The sequence below is a fragment of the Chenopodium quinoa genome, unplaced genomic scaffold, assembly GCF_001683475.1.
Source record: "Chenopodium quinoa cultivar QQ74 unplaced genomic scaffold, ASM168347v1, whole genome shotgun sequence".
NCBI lineage: Eukaryota > Viridiplantae > Streptophyta > Magnoliopsida > Caryophyllales > Amaranthaceae > Chenopodium > Chenopodium quinoa.
Genome location: NW_018744365.1, coordinates 17,338 through 34,331, shown reverse-complemented (window position 1 = coordinate 34,331; position 16,994 = coordinate 17,338). Strand labels below are relative to the sequence as shown.

At 32.5% G+C, this 16,994-nt stretch overlaps 4 protein-coding genes across 4 annotated transcripts; all 4 read left to right on the top strand.

Moving 5' to 3' along the window:
* Nucleotides 1-101: 101 nt before the first annotated feature.
* LOC110696413 lies at nucleotides 102-888 on the top strand. Its single transcript, XM_021873701.1, has 2 exons — nucleotides 102-401; nucleotides 655-888. Exons 1-2 carry the CDS (start codon nucleotides 102-104, stop codon nucleotides 886-888), a joined length of 534 nt encoding a protein of 177 aa, XP_021729393.1.
* A 471-nt stretch (nucleotides 889-1,359) lies between these two features.
* LOC110696412 lies at nucleotides 1,360-2,674 on the top strand. Its single transcript, XM_021873699.1, has 2 exons — nucleotides 1,360-1,490; nucleotides 2,404-2,674. The coding sequence occupies exons 1-2, from the start codon at nucleotides 1,360-1,362 to the stop codon at nucleotides 2,672-2,674; spliced, it is 402 nt and encodes a 133-aa protein (XP_021729391.1).
* A 232-nt stretch (nucleotides 2,675-2,906) lies between these two features.
* LOC110696411 lies at nucleotides 2,907-3,511 on the top strand. The gene is made up of 2 exons (XM_021873698.1): nucleotides 2,907-3,141; nucleotides 3,252-3,511. Exons 1-2 carry the CDS (start codon nucleotides 2,907-2,909, stop codon nucleotides 3,509-3,511), a joined length of 495 nt encoding a protein of 164 aa, XP_021729390.1.
* A 7,851-nt stretch (nucleotides 3,512-11,362) lies between these two features.
* LOC110696410 (auxin-responsive protein SAUR71-like) lies at nucleotides 11,363-16,146 on the top strand. Its single transcript, XM_021873697.1, has 2 exons — nucleotides 11,363-11,627; nucleotides 16,052-16,146. The coding sequence occupies exons 1-2, from the start codon at nucleotides 11,363-11,365 to the stop codon at nucleotides 16,144-16,146; spliced, it is 360 nt and encodes a 119-aa protein (XP_021729389.1).
* Nucleotides 16,147-16,994: the final 848 nt, after the last annotated feature.

The window sequence follows — 16,994 nt, the reverse complement described above, 5'->3', positions numbered from 1 at the left end:
TCTGCAATGACGGTTGAAAAACCCATTACCGAACAAGAAAAGGCAAAAGTCTTAGTGTTACTAAGGCATCATTTACATGAAGGCCTTAAACTGAGTACATGATGGTTGAAGATCCCAAAGAATTATGGGATTGCCTTAATGAAAGATTTGGACACCACAAAAGGGTGCTCCTTCCTAAGGCATTATTTGACTGGACAAATTTACGGTTCCAGGATTTCAAATCTGTAATAGATTACAATTCAACCATACATGAGATAGTATCTATATTGAGATACTGTGATCATCCAGTCACCGATGAACAAATGATTGAAAAAACACTCACTACCTTTCATGCAAGCAACATACTGTTGCAAGAACAATATCGTGAAAGAGGTTTTAAGAAGTTTAATGAATTAATGAGTGTATTGCTTGTTGCGGAACAAAATAGCGATCTTTTTTGAAAAATCATAATCTCAGACCAACTGGGTCTTTGGCCACTCATCATGAGGCAAATGCAACAAATTCCTATCCACCCGAGTCAAATGCTACAAGAAGAGGTGGACGTGGAAATTACAATGGCCGTGGAAGAGGTCGTGGAAATTATCGCGGACGCGGCCGTGGTCGTGTAGAAATAATTTTCAAAGAAACAGTAATTTCAAAAATTTTGAAAAACAGAAGGGACAGTTATCTGGAAGCCACAAACAAACTCCTTCGAAAGGAAAAGACACATGTTACAGATGTGGCATGACAGGACATTGGGGACGTACTTGTCGAACGGCCAAACATTTGGTAGACCTTTACCAGGCTTCTGTAAAAGGCAAAGAGAAAAATGCAGAAGCAAATTATGTTAATGAGGAAAATGCTCCTTGTCCCAGCCTTGATGTGTCTGATTATTTCATGGATAACTGAAATTGGAAATGATTTCATTCTCGGAGAAAACAACAATACTTAGGTTTCTCATCTACTAATGTAACATATGCTATGTTTTAATGTATTTTCTTAGTTCCCTGTATTTTAATGTACTTTTAATCTCTATCATCAATAAAAGTTTGTATGATATTATTCTAAACTAATCTCAAATTTATTTTATGAAGATATGGATCTACCTGAAGTTAGTTCCGAATATCAATGCCTTTTGGACAGGGGAACAACGCACACTATCTTAAAAGATAGAAATTATTTTTCACAACTAAAGTTGTTTCAAGCAAATGTAAACACCATTTCCGGTCAGCAAAATTAATTGAAGGATCTGGAAAGGCTTGTATAATGCTTCCAAATGGAACAAAATTAATAATCAATAATTCTTTATATTTGAGTAAATCTCGAAGAAATCTCATAAGCTTTAAAGATGTACGCCAAAATGGCTATCATCTAGAAACAATGACAACAGATCAAAAAGAGTATGTATGCCTCACGGCAGAAAAACATGGCAAGAAACATATATATGAGAAATTGCCAGCATATTCTTCGGGGTTATATCGTATAAACATACGACCCGGGAAATCAATATGGTATCTAACCAGAAGTTAGATGACAAACATTTGATTTTTTATGGCATGATCGTTTGGGACATCCAGCAACTGGGATGATGCAAAGAATAGTAGCACATTCAGTTGGACATTCAATAAGAAATGTCAAAATTCCCCGATCAGATGAATTAACATGCTCTGCATGTTCACTTGGCAAATTAATAATAAGGCCATCTATGAACAAAATTGCTACTGAATCTCCAAAATTCTTGGAAAGAATTCAGGGAGATATATGTGGGCCAATTAATCCAGCATGTGGACCATTTCGATATTTCATGGTTTTAATTGATGGCTCTACACGATGGTCACATGTTAGTCTACTTTCAAGTAGAAATGTTGCCTTTGCAAAATTACTTGCCCAAATCATCAAATTAAGAGCACAATTCCCAGATCATACAATAAAGAAAATAAGACTTGACAATGCTGGGGAATTTACATCCCAAACATTTAATGATTATTGTATGTCAATTGGAATTGATGTTGAACACCCAGTAGCTCATGTTCATACACAAAATGGTCTAGCTGAATCACTAATTAAGAGATTACAATTGATTGCAAGACCATTATTAATGAGGTCAAGATTGCCATCATCTGCTTGGGGACATGCTATAATACATGCAGCAGCGCTAATTAGATTGAGACCTACAGCTTATCATAAATTCTCATCACTACAACTTGTTTGTGGTCGAGAACCAAGTATCTCACATCTAAAAATCTTTGGTTGTGCTGTATATGTTCCCATTGCTCCACCCCCAACGAACAAAAAAAATGGGTCCACAAAGAAGGCTGGGAATTTATGTCGGGTTTGAATCCCCCTCTATAATTAAATACCTTGAACCATGGACTGGTGACTTATTTACGGCTAGATTTGCGGACTGTCACTTTAATGAAACAGTATTCCCAGCCTTAGGGGAGAGAAAGTGGACCCACATAAGAAAGAAATTGAACTCATTTGGAATGCAACACAACTGTTGATGTTAGACCCACGAACAAATATGTGTGAACAAGAAGTTAAGAAAATTGTTCATTTACAAAGTGTTGCAAATCAATTGCCTGATGCATTTGTAGACACAAAGAAGGTGACAAAATCACATATACCAGCAGAAAATGCCCCTGCACGTATTGAAATCCCAACTGGTAATAAGGCCATAGAAAATGAATCTTAGGCACGCAGAAAGCGTGGAAGACCACTTGGTTCAAAAGATTCTAAGCCAAGAAATTGAAAAGATTGGATGTAATAGAAAATGAGACTAATGATGTTCCCCCGTCAGAAGGTCAAGAAAAACCAAATGTGGATGAAAGTAAAGAAAATGATGATAATCCAAAAGGGACGAACAAGAAGACAACCCTACGGGGAATGAACAAGATGTTCAAAACATCGATAACAATGAAATTTCAATGAATTACGTCTCTACAAAGACTCAGTGGAATAGGAAAGATGTTATCGTTAATGAAACATTTGCAAATTCCATCGTAATCGACATCGTGTCTGATGAAAATGATGTTGAACCAAGAACTGTAGAAGAATGTCGACGTAGGAGTGATTGGCCAAAGTGGAAGGAGGCAATGCTGGCTGAGTTAAAGTCACTTGAAAAACGAGAAGTTTTTGGGAAAATAACCCTTACACCAGCAGGTATAAACCCGTTGGATACAAATGGGTATTTGTGAGAAAACGTAATGAGAAAAATGAAATAGTTAGATACAAGGCAAGACTTGTAGCCCAAGGATTTTCTCAAATTCCAGGGATTGATTATGAAGAAACATATTCTCCAGTGGTTGATGCAACTACATTAAGATTTCTGGTAAGTTTGACAGTCACAAAAGGACTGCAAATGCGATTAATGGATGTAGTGACTGCGTATTTGTATGGGTCACTCGATACGGACATTTACATGAAATTCCCCGAAGGACTAAGACTACCAGAAAACCACAAGCCTAGACAACTGCTTTCCATAAAACTAAAAAGGTCACTTTATGGATTGAAACAATCTGGAAGGATGTAGTACAACCGTCTGAGTGAATACCTTATGAGAGAAGGATTCAAAAACAACCAAGTTAGTCCCTGTGTTTTCATAAAGCGATCACAATCAGGATTCGCTATCATTGCAGTTTATGTTGATGATTTAAATATCATCGGAACCCCAAATGAACTTGAGAAAACTGCAAAATACTTGATGAAAGAATTTGAGATGAAAGACCTTGGGAAAACTAAATTTTGCCTTGGACTACAAATTGAGCACTTGAGTCATGGCATTTTTTTCCATCAATCAAACTATACAGAAAGAGTTTTGAAACGTTTCTTCATGGACAAAGCAACCCCAACCAACTTCCCAATGGTTGTTCGTTCTTTGAATATGAAAAATGATCCATTTAGATCCCGAGAAGAAAATGAAGAGATTTTTGGTCCAGAAGTACCATACTTAAGTGCAATTGGAGCCTTAATGTACTTAGCTAACAATACTAGACCCGACATAGCTTTCTCTGTGAATTTGTTAGCCAGACACAGCAATGCACCAACATATAGGCATTGGAAGGGAGTTCGACACTTACTCCGGTACCTACGAGGGACACAAGACCTTGGTTTATATTACCAACCAAAACAAGATGCTGCTCTCATTGGGTATGCAGACGCTGGATACTTATCAGATCCTCAAAATGCCAAGTCACAAAATGGATATGTGTTCACTTATGGCGGCACTGCAAATATCATGGAAATCAACAAAGCAGACATTGACCGCGACATCATCAAATCATGCAGAGTTGATAGCCCTTCGATCAGGTTTTTATCCCACCGGGTTTTTCCTGACAAGGTTTTTAACGAGGCAGTATACCAAAGCATATAATACTATATCGTTGTACTTTTTCCCTAGCTATGGTATTTACCCCATAAGGGTTTTACCTAGCAAGGTTTTTAATGAGGCAACTTGTACCCCATTCCATGTGAACGTTCAAAGGGGAGTGTTGAGAAACATGATTGAATTGAACTTCACATGTGGTAATTAAAGTCAATGAAGACTTTACTAAGTACAATAATTTGTATAAAGTACAATAATGTATATTATTATATTCAATTATTTTGGCTATATAAATGAAAGTTCACGTATTGTGAACTCAAGTTGAAAAACAAGAAAAGAGTTTTCCTACCATTCTACTACTTACTTCCTATCTTCATCCTTTCACTGATAAATATCTTACCATCAGTAAAATATTTTTAACAATTTCATTATATTCAATTATTTTTCACTACTTTCAGAAATAAAGTATATTATAAAATATTAATATATGACTGAAAAAGTCTTGGCGTATTGACAAAGATTGAGGGCTTGTATATGATATGATAGGTTACAGGTTCGAGTCTCCTTTAATTCTTCCATTTGTAATTTGTAATGTGTTTGTGACTCATTCGCATAAAAAAAAACTACTAATACATAACATATTCTATATTGTATTCATATTTCACAATTTCCGTCTTATATGGCATTACATTCAATCTCCTCCCTGGCCCATTGATGTAATTTTATATCAAAGGTATAATTTGGACACCTTGTTATATTTGCAAGATGTCAACCATAGTTCAAATTACTCTTCAAGGACTTCAACTACTTGTTAGTTACTAGTTTACTACCAACACATATTGTATGTGAGGCTGTAGCGTTTTAGTACAAAGTAGAGCATGCATACAAATCATTTGTTGGTAAGAGAAACTCTATCATTCCTTCAATTCTTTAACTGTTAGTAATTGAATTATTGTAGTATAAGTACAAAAGGGACAAAAAAGTCAACATTAAAGGCTATATATATTATTACGTTGACTTAGATTGAGGGAATGTTTCATCGTTTATTTTAGACTTTGACTTCAACTTCTTATAGTAATATTCATGTCCACTGAATTTACAGTAAATTTTGTAAACATCCCAAAATAATAGTCAAGGAGCTAGCTTAGCTAGCTACTAGCTTGGACAACTTGGACTACTATATAAAGACATGCAATTATATGCATCAATGCATGCATTAATGCATATATTATAATTTTGCAAGCATCACAAAACTCTTAATAGTTCTGATTTCTCCCCTATAGTATGTAATTATCAAATAAAATGAAGGATTTTATAGCAAAGATAGCTAGGAAGAAGGGCGAAAACTCGTCGAGATCATTGTCTCGATATTCAAGGTTATCTTGTGATATTGCTAGGGATGGTGATGCTAGACATGAAATTAGAAGAGGGTATGTGCCGGTTATGGTAGGCTTTAGTGAGGAGCAACAAGAAGGTTTATGGTGCCTTGTGGGTGGATGAACCATCCTTGTATTGTAGAGTTGCTTCAATTATCTGCTAATGAGTTTGGGTATCAACAACAAGGTGTTATTCATATACCTTATGAACCAAGTCATTTTAGAGTTATTATGGAGAATATATCATCTTCGAAAAAGTAAGTGACCATATAATCTATAATGGATCGCAATATGAGTTGGGTAGTTTAATTCGTGTAAAAATCATTAGATATAAATTTAATTAGCGTTTATAAAGGGGATTAGACGACTTTTAGCGCATTTATCGCTTTTACGAGTTTTTTTATAATTGACTCGTTTGACTAGTTGTATAGTTTTTGTGAATTATAATATATAGGAATGACACTTCTAGTGTTAGTTGTTCCTTCGTCATTAATTATCTTTTATCTTCTTTTTATTTCGTCAAATCATTCAGTTTATAGATCATCATTGATGTAAAAATGTTGATCAACAGATGATTGATCAATCAAGATGCATGATCGTTATAAAATATGTGCGCCTTTTTTTTTTTTTTTTTTTTTTTTAAGGCATGTGCACCTTTATTGTATATATGCTTTATTGTGCAAAAAATGTGGTCGAACCTTGAGCTCAACATCACAATTCACAACTTTGCATCCTCACCATTGTCCCATGCCACGACTTTTATTGTTTCAGGTTGTGTCACTAGCCGGCCCTATTCATTGTCAATATTTAACTTGTACGTGGACAAACTCTTCTCCAACATTCTTAAGTAGGATTTGTTCAACTCCAAGAAGATTTATTATTCCACGTGTCCTTGAAACATATCACGTGCAGCTACTTGGTTAATATCTGCATGGCCCAAGATTGCAAATTGCTTTGGGCCATACCCGCTACTTGGGCTAACTCCATGGCCCAATGGCAGCAGACTCAAATGCAAAATGGAGACACTGACATACCGACATACATACATCAACATAATGCGCTTTTACAATTAAAAAAATTAATCATCAATTTTTATTTATTTATTTATTTTTTTTACCTTTGTGGTTTAAAATGTTAACGTTTCAACCAGTGAATTCTTTTAATATTGTTAGAAATAGGAAGACTTTTCAATGACTACATAAAAATTTAGCCATTATAATTACTTTCAATCTCAATCGTTTAAATATCAATGATTAATATTGTCCATTTATATATTTGAGTTCTTAATTATAAAGAATTTTTTAAACTACTTTATTTTTACCCCAAAAAAAAAAAAAAAAACTGCTTGTTGCCGCCGTTGATGTAATTCCAACATCCAAGGTTTCAACCTTCAACCTAAATCTCCATTAAATAGGTATGGAGGAACAATATAATTAACATGGATAACATTAAAGTATAACCAAACAATCAATGGGAAACTGCCAAACAAACTTGAAAAAAGGGATACGATTTTATACATATACGAACTATATGGGTAATTGTAGAGCTGGACATCGTGTCGTGTCGGGTCGTCACGAGTCGTGCCGGGCCTAGGTGATGGCGGACTATGCCACCAAATGGCACACCCCAATCCACGGCCCGGCCCACGTACCTAGCGGGCCGGGTCGCGTGCCAGCCTTTTATTTTTATTATTAATTAATTAATTTTAATATTTTTATTATTTTTATTTTTATTATTTATAGTTCTTTATATTATTATGGTTCTTTTTATTATTTTTTTAGTTTTATAATATTTATTTTTATTATTTATAGTTTTTTTTTTAATTATTTTCATTATTATGAGTCGTGCTGGCGGGTCAAAAGTTCGTGCCGCGCGCGCGCTTGTGCCTATTTTTTTTTCTCACGGCCCGGCCCATCCCTCGTTCCTCGTACCGTGTCGTGCCGCTAGCAGGCTCATGTCGTGTTGGGCCGCTAATGTGTCGTGCCCATGCCACCCGCGGGCTGCCCCGGCCCATGCCCAACTCTAGGTAATTGGATAGGATAATTACACAATTCGTAATTATTTAATTATTGCTCTCCATAACTCTCCCCGATCATTCTTGCACTTATTGGTAGATTTCATGTTTTGTTACTCATATACATACTTTGCAAAAAATCATCAATGGAGTAGTTTATTGTGTAGAGGATTATGAAAAAACAGTTAAAGAATATTTTTGGGTATTTTTATGGTCAATTTAAATCAATGATCCTAATTAATATAATGATAATCAAGGGTGCAAATTTTGTTTTTGCAGTGACTACAATAATTGCAAAATTGTCTCTTAGAAATATATGAAGTACATTGTATTCTTTTATGTAAGCACTTTTTGAAAAACTTTTTACTCAATATTGATTTTTATTTAATACATGTGCGTTCATAATATTTTTTCTTAAAATCATTACTTTTACGAAATAAAATAAGTGTAAAAATTTTGCCCTCACAAATCCCATAAAAATGCAAATGAAAAGATACATGGGTCGAAGTATATAGCTAGATTACGTTTACAGTAAAAATTAATGAAATGCTAAATAGCGCCATAAAAAAATTATCAAATCGTCAAACATTTCATGTAAAGAAACATTTCTTGTCCTTACTAAAAAACATTCCCATTTTTCTTTCTTTAACAGTAGTCCATCCACCACAACCAAGCTAAGTCAACCATCACCAATCACGACACCAGTACAACCCACGCTACTAAGTCGACCACACAACCCACAACAACCGTGTCAACCACCACCATCTACACACGGATTGCCACCACGACCGCGAAAGTCCACGAGAAATAATGGATCGTGATCAAGGTGGCTCATCGAAGAATGAACCGGAAACACCATAGTCGGCTTTTCAGCAGGTACGGCTTTTTTCTAGGGTTTATAGGGGTTTGATTGGCCGGAGAAAAACCGGGAGTCACAAAGTGATTAACCGTCATAGTAACCAGTTTTGGGCTCCGGTTACCGTGGTCAACCGGAGCTAAAACCAGTTACTGTCCACGGTAATCGTTTTGACCTAGGGTTATCGTGACCGAACGCCTGCTTATGTGCCGCCGCTGGCTTTCGCCGCTACCAACTGCAGCCGGTAGCCTCTACTATTTGGTTGTGGTGGTTGGGGAGAAAAAAATGGGTTAGGGTTTAAAAAGGGCAATAATGACCCTTTTCTTGAAATGATGCGGTTTTGATAAATTTAAATGGCAATGATATTTAACACTCCCAAATAAGACCATTAGTCAAAGTTCAATAATTATGCAAAAAGGTGATTATTAATAAATGAATGAAGTCGTTGAAGTTCATGTAATATGAAAAGTAGATCAAGCATCACATACGGAGCATAACAATTATAACATCTTTAACGTCTAACTCATAGTATAAGTGTATAACGTTTTTACTTGTTTAAAAGTCGGCTAACTGTTAGAAAATTAGCATCAAGCTAAGCGTGGACATGTCCACTAAAATCGATTTTCCAGTACTTAATCCACTAGGGCCAGTGGATAGCAAGTAATCTCACTTCCATAATCACTTTCTCCATTTAAGATTAATTTAGCACGTGGTTATTAGAAGGAGTTAATCATCATTAGAACATGATAACTTTATAACTTAATGTTTAGAAAAGTAAAAAAGTGCACAAGTCGACATTGATTGGGATGATTAGAGCAGTCGAAGACTAGAAGCCTGCTATATTTGACTTCATGAAGTAAGATCCAGTTACTTTCTATAAATATATACTTGTAAAAAGTCAATAGACCAATAATCTTACTCAGAAATTTACATACAAGTATTTATTTAATAAGTGAAATACAATTGGCTAACAATTTTTCCAAATAAGTGGCAAGAATTTTAATATACATCGCTATCTACGTCTAAACAAGACTCAAAATCTCAAATAACGAGGAAAGGTAGGTTGTAATTTGGTGCTATGTCGATAGAGAGACTTTTGCGTGACACCGGGACTCACCGCGAGTCTAATATATCTGACAATAGTATTCTAATATCTGACAATAATATTCTAATATCTGACATTAATAATCTAATGTCATATATTAGATTATTAATGTCAAATATTAGATTATTAATGTTAGATATTAGAATATTAATGTCATATATTAGCATATTATTGTCAGATATTAGATTATTATTTATTGTCAGATATATTGGACTCACCGTGAGTCCGACTCACCCAATTTTAATCGATGTCAATAAGATATTGATATACGAAATTACGAAGTTCTCGAAGTTAATAGGATAGTTGGATCAAACAATAATATACTTCCTTTGTTCCATAAATAATGCACCATTTGAATGGTTGACATTATTCAATTTACTCAAACCATTTTTAATTACATATTTACATATTATTATATTCATTTAGTATAGTTTTTATAAATATTACAAAAATTATAATTGAAATTTCACATATAATTAAAGATTTGGAATTTAAATTGTGCATTAGGATGCGTAAAGTAGTATGAATGATAATACTTCAATTGTTTATTTTTGTTGTTCCCGTTTCATATTCTATACAATGTCTAATGTTCGCATGCATATAAGCTTATTAAAGATGAATTGTTTTTTTGTATTGTTTTTTTAACATATGGTTTTTACACTATTTATATATTAATTTTAACCAGAATTTATTGTTTATATAAAAATAATGAATGTTATAGTATATACGTAGTATGTAGTAGGCCGGCGTGTGATTAGTGTCAATGTTTGTCTTAAAAAAAAATTCTTCATATTATAATTTTTTAAAATAACGAAATAAATCCATGATCAAAGCTTTGCATGAAATAGCATATAAGTGTAAGAAAATTGTACTAAAAAAAATAAAACGGATGAAGTATTGCTCTTATAATATAAATGGTTCATCTTTAAATTTGAGTGTATAGTATAGATGAAATGTTCTATACGGGCAAATATTAGAGAAACATAGGAAGTATAAAATTTTCATCAAAAACATACTTCCTCCGTTTTTAAATACTTGCAAGTCATTTATAAAAACTTGTAACACTTTTCTAAAATGGAAATGTCACAACACTTGGAAGTTGGAACACACTATAACTGGAAAGTTAATTATTTTTGAGGAAAAGTTGTACAGTTTCCCTTATTTAAAGTACAAGCACGACCCACTAAATTATACTTCTAACAATCTCTCACCCCATTTTAAAGTATATTAAATCATGTAAACCCCAATTTCTTAAATACCGTAAAAAGGTGTGTGTTGCAACTATTAAAAAAATGGAGGAAGTATATTATAAAGTACCAAGAAATATGAGAAGTTATCATAATAGAATGTGTTACTATTAGCTAACTAATTACAATAAAGGGTTTTTCCCCTTTTGATCCGTTGGATGCTTGATGTCGAAATTAGTGAATACTTTTATATATTTTGTTCATCTTTGACTAGATTTCTTCAAACTTGTAAGCTATGCATTTCAACAAAGCAGTAATACTAATACATCTAACTTAATCTCTATTTGTATATACAAGAAAACGACATATATATCCAAGTGGCAATTTTTAAATCGACTCCTCTATATATATATATACAACAAACATGCACTCATTTTTTCAAACAACTAACACAAAAACAAAAACACATTCATTCCTTTTCTTCTTCGATCACTATCAAGTATCAACTACTATCACCAACTATGAAGAACTTGATAAGAAGGATAAGTAGGAAGAAGGAGCAATCTTCATCTATGTCGCCACCTCGATACTCAAGATTAAGTTGTGAGGAAGTGATGAATAATAATCATCCTAGACGTGAAACTCGAAAAGGGCGTGTGCCTATTATGGTAGGCAAGTGTGAGGAAGAAGAAGAGAGATTTATGTTACCTCTTGGTTGGATGAATCATCCTATTATTGTTGATTTGCTTCAATTATCTGCCAATGAATTTGGTTATCATCAAGAAGGTGTTATTCATATACCTTGTGAAACATGTCATTTTAGACTTCTTTTGGAAAATATTTCTTCCAATTAATAAGGGAGTAATATATTTATGATTAGCTTAATCATTAGATCGACTATGGTACATATATTTTTATGGTAATTAGGTTTTTTTTTCCTCCTAATCAAGATAATTTTTGTAATATTTCTATTTAAAATTGAAGCACAGGCGCACAATGATTGGAGATCATCCTTGTTCCTTTCTTTGTATATTGGAGTAGTGCAATATATAAAGTCTCTACCAAATATGTAGAATTGAACTACAATGATGAATTTTTCATCTTCTCTTATATTATTGGTTCACCTTATTTCATGCTTTGTTCACCTTATTTCAGCATATTTACTTAATATAATAAGTCCGAATAAATTCACAGCAGAGTATATGACAAGTATATATATACGGTGCATTTAAGTTCAAATTTGTTTTTCACATGAGTAATGAGCTAGCTAGTAAGACAAATTGAATTTACAACTGAATAAATTACGGATCATATCGGAGTATAATATGTACAGTTTTGCTAAGTTTAGACATTTTAAGTACATTCAGATAAGTTTAATTAAATTCAAATAATTAAGTTAAATTAAGTGAAAATCAAGTAAATAGACCATATACTTAGTTTTACATTAGAGGAAAAAATACCACTTAATTATCAGTGTATTATAACTAATTAGTTATAATATTACGATCGAGTTAAACTGAACAAGAAACTTGAACAACTCAATAATTATGACATGCAAATAAAATACTTTGAGTTTTTCAATTCTAATGAGATAACACAAATTCTTGATTAAGGCTGACTTTCAATAAGTTATTGTAAGACGGGTAAAGTTACCCTTAAAATCTTATATATTACAAAAGTTACCATTTTCCTAATATACATTCTACCCGTAAAAAATACTTATAAATTTATATAACGCATTAGATTAATCATATTAGCCTTCATGACATGCATGTATTCATTAAAAATTACACATTATTAAAATACAATCAAATTCATTATAATTAAAAGTCAACCTTAAAGGGATTAAAGTTACCATAGAAACTGTGAAAGTTACCCTTAAATTAATCGTCTTACAATAAAATTAAAGTAAGTTTGCTTTATACAAGACTTATTGATATGATATATCCTAAAATTCAAATAAGATAGTTATGTATTTACTCCTAGAGAAAAATGTTGATTTGTAAGAGAATCGAACTTTCCTTCTTATTGGGTTTTCTAATTTAATTAAGACACATATTTTACTCTAGCTGCTAATGTGATAGATATGGGTTGGACTTCATCGATCATTAGAAGAGAGAGTGTAGTTCATAAAACGACCAAATTAAAAAAAGTTCCATCCCTAACAATATGATATTTGGGGCTTCCTAGCACTCGTACTAATTCAGTCAAATATTCCCTTACTAAACGCTGTTTTTATTATCTTCTCCGTATTAGGGAAACACCAAACATTCAGTCAAATATAAGTAGATGTTTTCGACCCATATAAAAAATAATTCCCGTGGTTATGTGAAAAACTAAAACTTTGTGAGTGAAATTTGTTAAACTTACGCACACGTATTTTCCTAGTATCACCTAATATTTTTATAATCTATAATATGGCACATGCACTAAATTAAAATTTAGATTTAGGTGCGTGGATGACCTGATAAGCTGATATGTTTGATATAAGAATATACTTCCCTTACTTCGTTTAACATTTATAACTTGGGATTCAAGATTGGTGGTATGTTGACTGGGCTATGCCGGCTATCAATGCTCCATGACATAGGTTTTAACTTCTAAGCTAATTCCATTAGATTAGTTGAGTAATGTTTTGAGATGATTTCGTGATATTCAAAAGCTGAGATCAAATCTTATTGACATTACTTATCCACTTGACTTTTCATACCCCAAAAAAATTTATACCAAGTATTCAAGATTGTGTAAAAGCAAATTAAACCTTCCTTTATCCCTATTTATTGTGACCACGTATAATTAGTCTGAAAGTAGAATTGTGATATGCTACAACTAACCAAAAATCATATAGAGAAAAATATAATTAATAGACTATAAAGAAAAGTAGCACAAACGTTAAAAGACGAAGAAGTAATTCCTAAAAAAAAAAAAAAAAAAGAAAGAAAGGACGAAGAAGTAACAAACAAAACACTTCGCCCCACGAATGAAGGCTATAGCCTCTCAGGCCCACAATAGATGCCCTTATGTAATTACGTTGCAATTGTGAATTTTCCCATATTGGCAATAAAATCTAAAGCAGCTGAAAAAAGTTCAAATTAGATGACTACATAAGACTAAATAACGATGGTGAGCTAAGAATGATTTTTATTCAAATAACGATGGTGAGAATGATTTTTAATTGACTGTTTATTTGTTCTTGGTATTTGACTCGGACCACTTCATCTTTCAAACTTGTGAGCTATGCGATTCCACAAAATATTATTTTATATGCGCGACGACAATATTATATTATTATACACAAAGTATTTAATTTATTTATATATAAGCCTAAGGTTGAGATCAAACTCGAGAATTGTAACATAAATTTATAAACTAAGCTATATATAAAACACATGCATGCATATTTTTTTTTCTATCCTTCATTCAACAAATATAAACTAAGGACGACTAATAGATCATCGTCATTCCTACCAATACTACTACAATACGATCATATTAATGTCGAGGACTCGATATTCAAGGGTATGTTGTGAAGAAGTTGATCATAGAAAACATGAAGTTAGAAAAGGGTACGTGCCGGTTATGGTAGGGAAGTGTGTGGAGGAAGAAGACAGGTTTATGGTGCCTCTTGGTGGATGAACCATCCTTGTATTGTTTCTTTGCTTCAATTATCGGCTAATGAGTTCGGGTATCATCAACAAGGTGTCATTCAAATTCCTTGTGAGCCAAGTTACTTTATACTTGTTTTGGAGAATATTTCTTCCAATTCAAAGGGATTTTAAGATTCATTATTTGGTTAGTTTAATTTAGTTAAATTAGTTATTTGGTCTCGTTAATTTTGGTGTTATTCACATGCATTAGATCAGACAATTTATTTAGTTACTAGCTAATTTGTAAAGTTGAGATAATTAGTAATAGGTGTTTTGTATAAGAGATAGGGTTATCGATCATTGAAAGCCATCTTTGTAAATTGTATGTTGTATCATCATACATATACTCTTATACCTAGTCATATGTGTGTAGTTTATATGGAAACATATTTATTTATTATTTTTGTTAGTACTTCATTTTTCTCTTTTAATAATATCGAGCATAATTTCTTTTACTTTGTAACATATATACGGTGAGCCTTTTTCTCTTTTACTAATATAATAATTAGCTCTTTTTACTCTCTTCGTTTCGAAATAAGTGACGCACGCAATTTCCAAGATATAATAGATTATTAGATTTATTGCTAGCTTATTAAGCAACCCTGGCTTAAGTTGTTCTGTCTTTTATTTAAAGATGTACGTTCCATTGTAATTTTTTATGTCAAACTTTAAAAACTTTAGCACTAATTCTTAAGAAATTAAATAATAGTCATATGAGATATTGTCAGATTCATTTTAATAATGTCTACTAGTATGATATCAAAGTTTTACAATTTTTACGAGTATATTAATTAAAAGTATTTATTATGTATTAAACGGGTCATCTAAAAGATAATAGATGAAGAAAAATGATGTATCTTTGAACGACAAAGGGAGTAGTAGTGAGTTGCCACACATTTGTCGGACATGTAGCAAATTTTAATTCTAGGTTTAAATTCATCAAAATCTTTGACTCGGACTTCAAAAATTTGAAACCAAGGTGTACATTACATAATACTTCGTATTACAATTAAATATGGACAAGATAAAGACAACAAAGGGACTATTTTGACGGCTATATATGACAAGAAAAAAGACGCTAAATTTAATTGAATTAACAAATATGAAATATGGAAACTACATACTCAATAGGCCAAAACCCATTTCATTCTTTCTCTCCTCCATAATTATCAACCAAAACCGGTTTGATAGAATTTGATACTATTATAACACCATTATATACTTGTATATATTACTGTTGATGATAATGATCACACTGATGATCAAGCCTCTGCCACGTAGGAGGCATTCTGTTACAAGCATGCTGACATGGAAAGATTACTCGGATCTAGAAGAAGTTTGTCAGAGCAAATTAGTTTGTTACAGCAAGTTGCAAGTTGTAATAGTTGTATACATACACTTCTCTTGTAATGATTTCATTTTCAATCTAATGAAAATCAAACGCTCTATTTTCTCTTTCTTCTTCCTCATTTTACTGTAATTTCAGCAGACTTCAATAATTACCCACAAGGCCGCAATTATGAAGAATTTGATAGTAATTAAGGATCACATATTCATATGTAGGAAGAAAGAACAATCTTTATGGAAATCGACACCTCGATACTCGTGATTTTATGATAATCATCGAAGACATGAAGCTCGAAGAGTGGTGCCTCTAGCATGGATGAACCATCTATCCTTGTATTGTTAATTTGCTTCAATTAGATGCTAATGAATTTCTTGTACCCCGTAATTAGATAATCAATTTTTTTTTTATATTCCTTTTTTTGTTTGAAAAAGGTTAACATCAATTTATAATATTTACTTTTTTTAAATAATATTTTAATCTATAATTTACAAAACTATATGTATTATATGTAGTTTAATGTATTCATCAGTTAATTTAAAACGAGTCTAACAAGATTTCACATGATTGAGTGATCGATCGACTATATTATTTCACATATAAAAAAGACCTTATCGTTAAAATATTCAATTATGACGAAAAGAAAATCCTATAACGACGTTGGGAAGGAAAGACAAAGACCAAACTACCAAAGACAACTTACTTACTTCACTAAACTGCTATTAAAAGAGGGCCCCAAGCACTACTCCGGTATGAAAGGAAAAGGGAAAGATCAGAATTCGATATAAATAATTTGATGATTAGCAATCGAAGCAGGTTATTTATGACTAATTTAGGAGGAGATGTTGTTCATGTAAACACTTTCTAATAATAATAATAATAATAATAATAAATCTTGTTTCATGGAAAATTATTAAGAGGATACGATTTGGCCTACCAAATCTAAGTGGTCCAGTCGTGTTAAACTACAATATAATGTGGATTCCAAGCTCTCCAAAGGAGGAAAGAAAAGTTGGTTTCAAGATTAATTATTTATTTTTGTGTGTAAATAGAGGGCAATTATTGTCAATAAATCAATTAAGCAGACACATTAAGATTTTATGTACACTTTGAATTCTTGAACCTTGACTAGTCCTTGAGAGAGATTATTATACACACCTG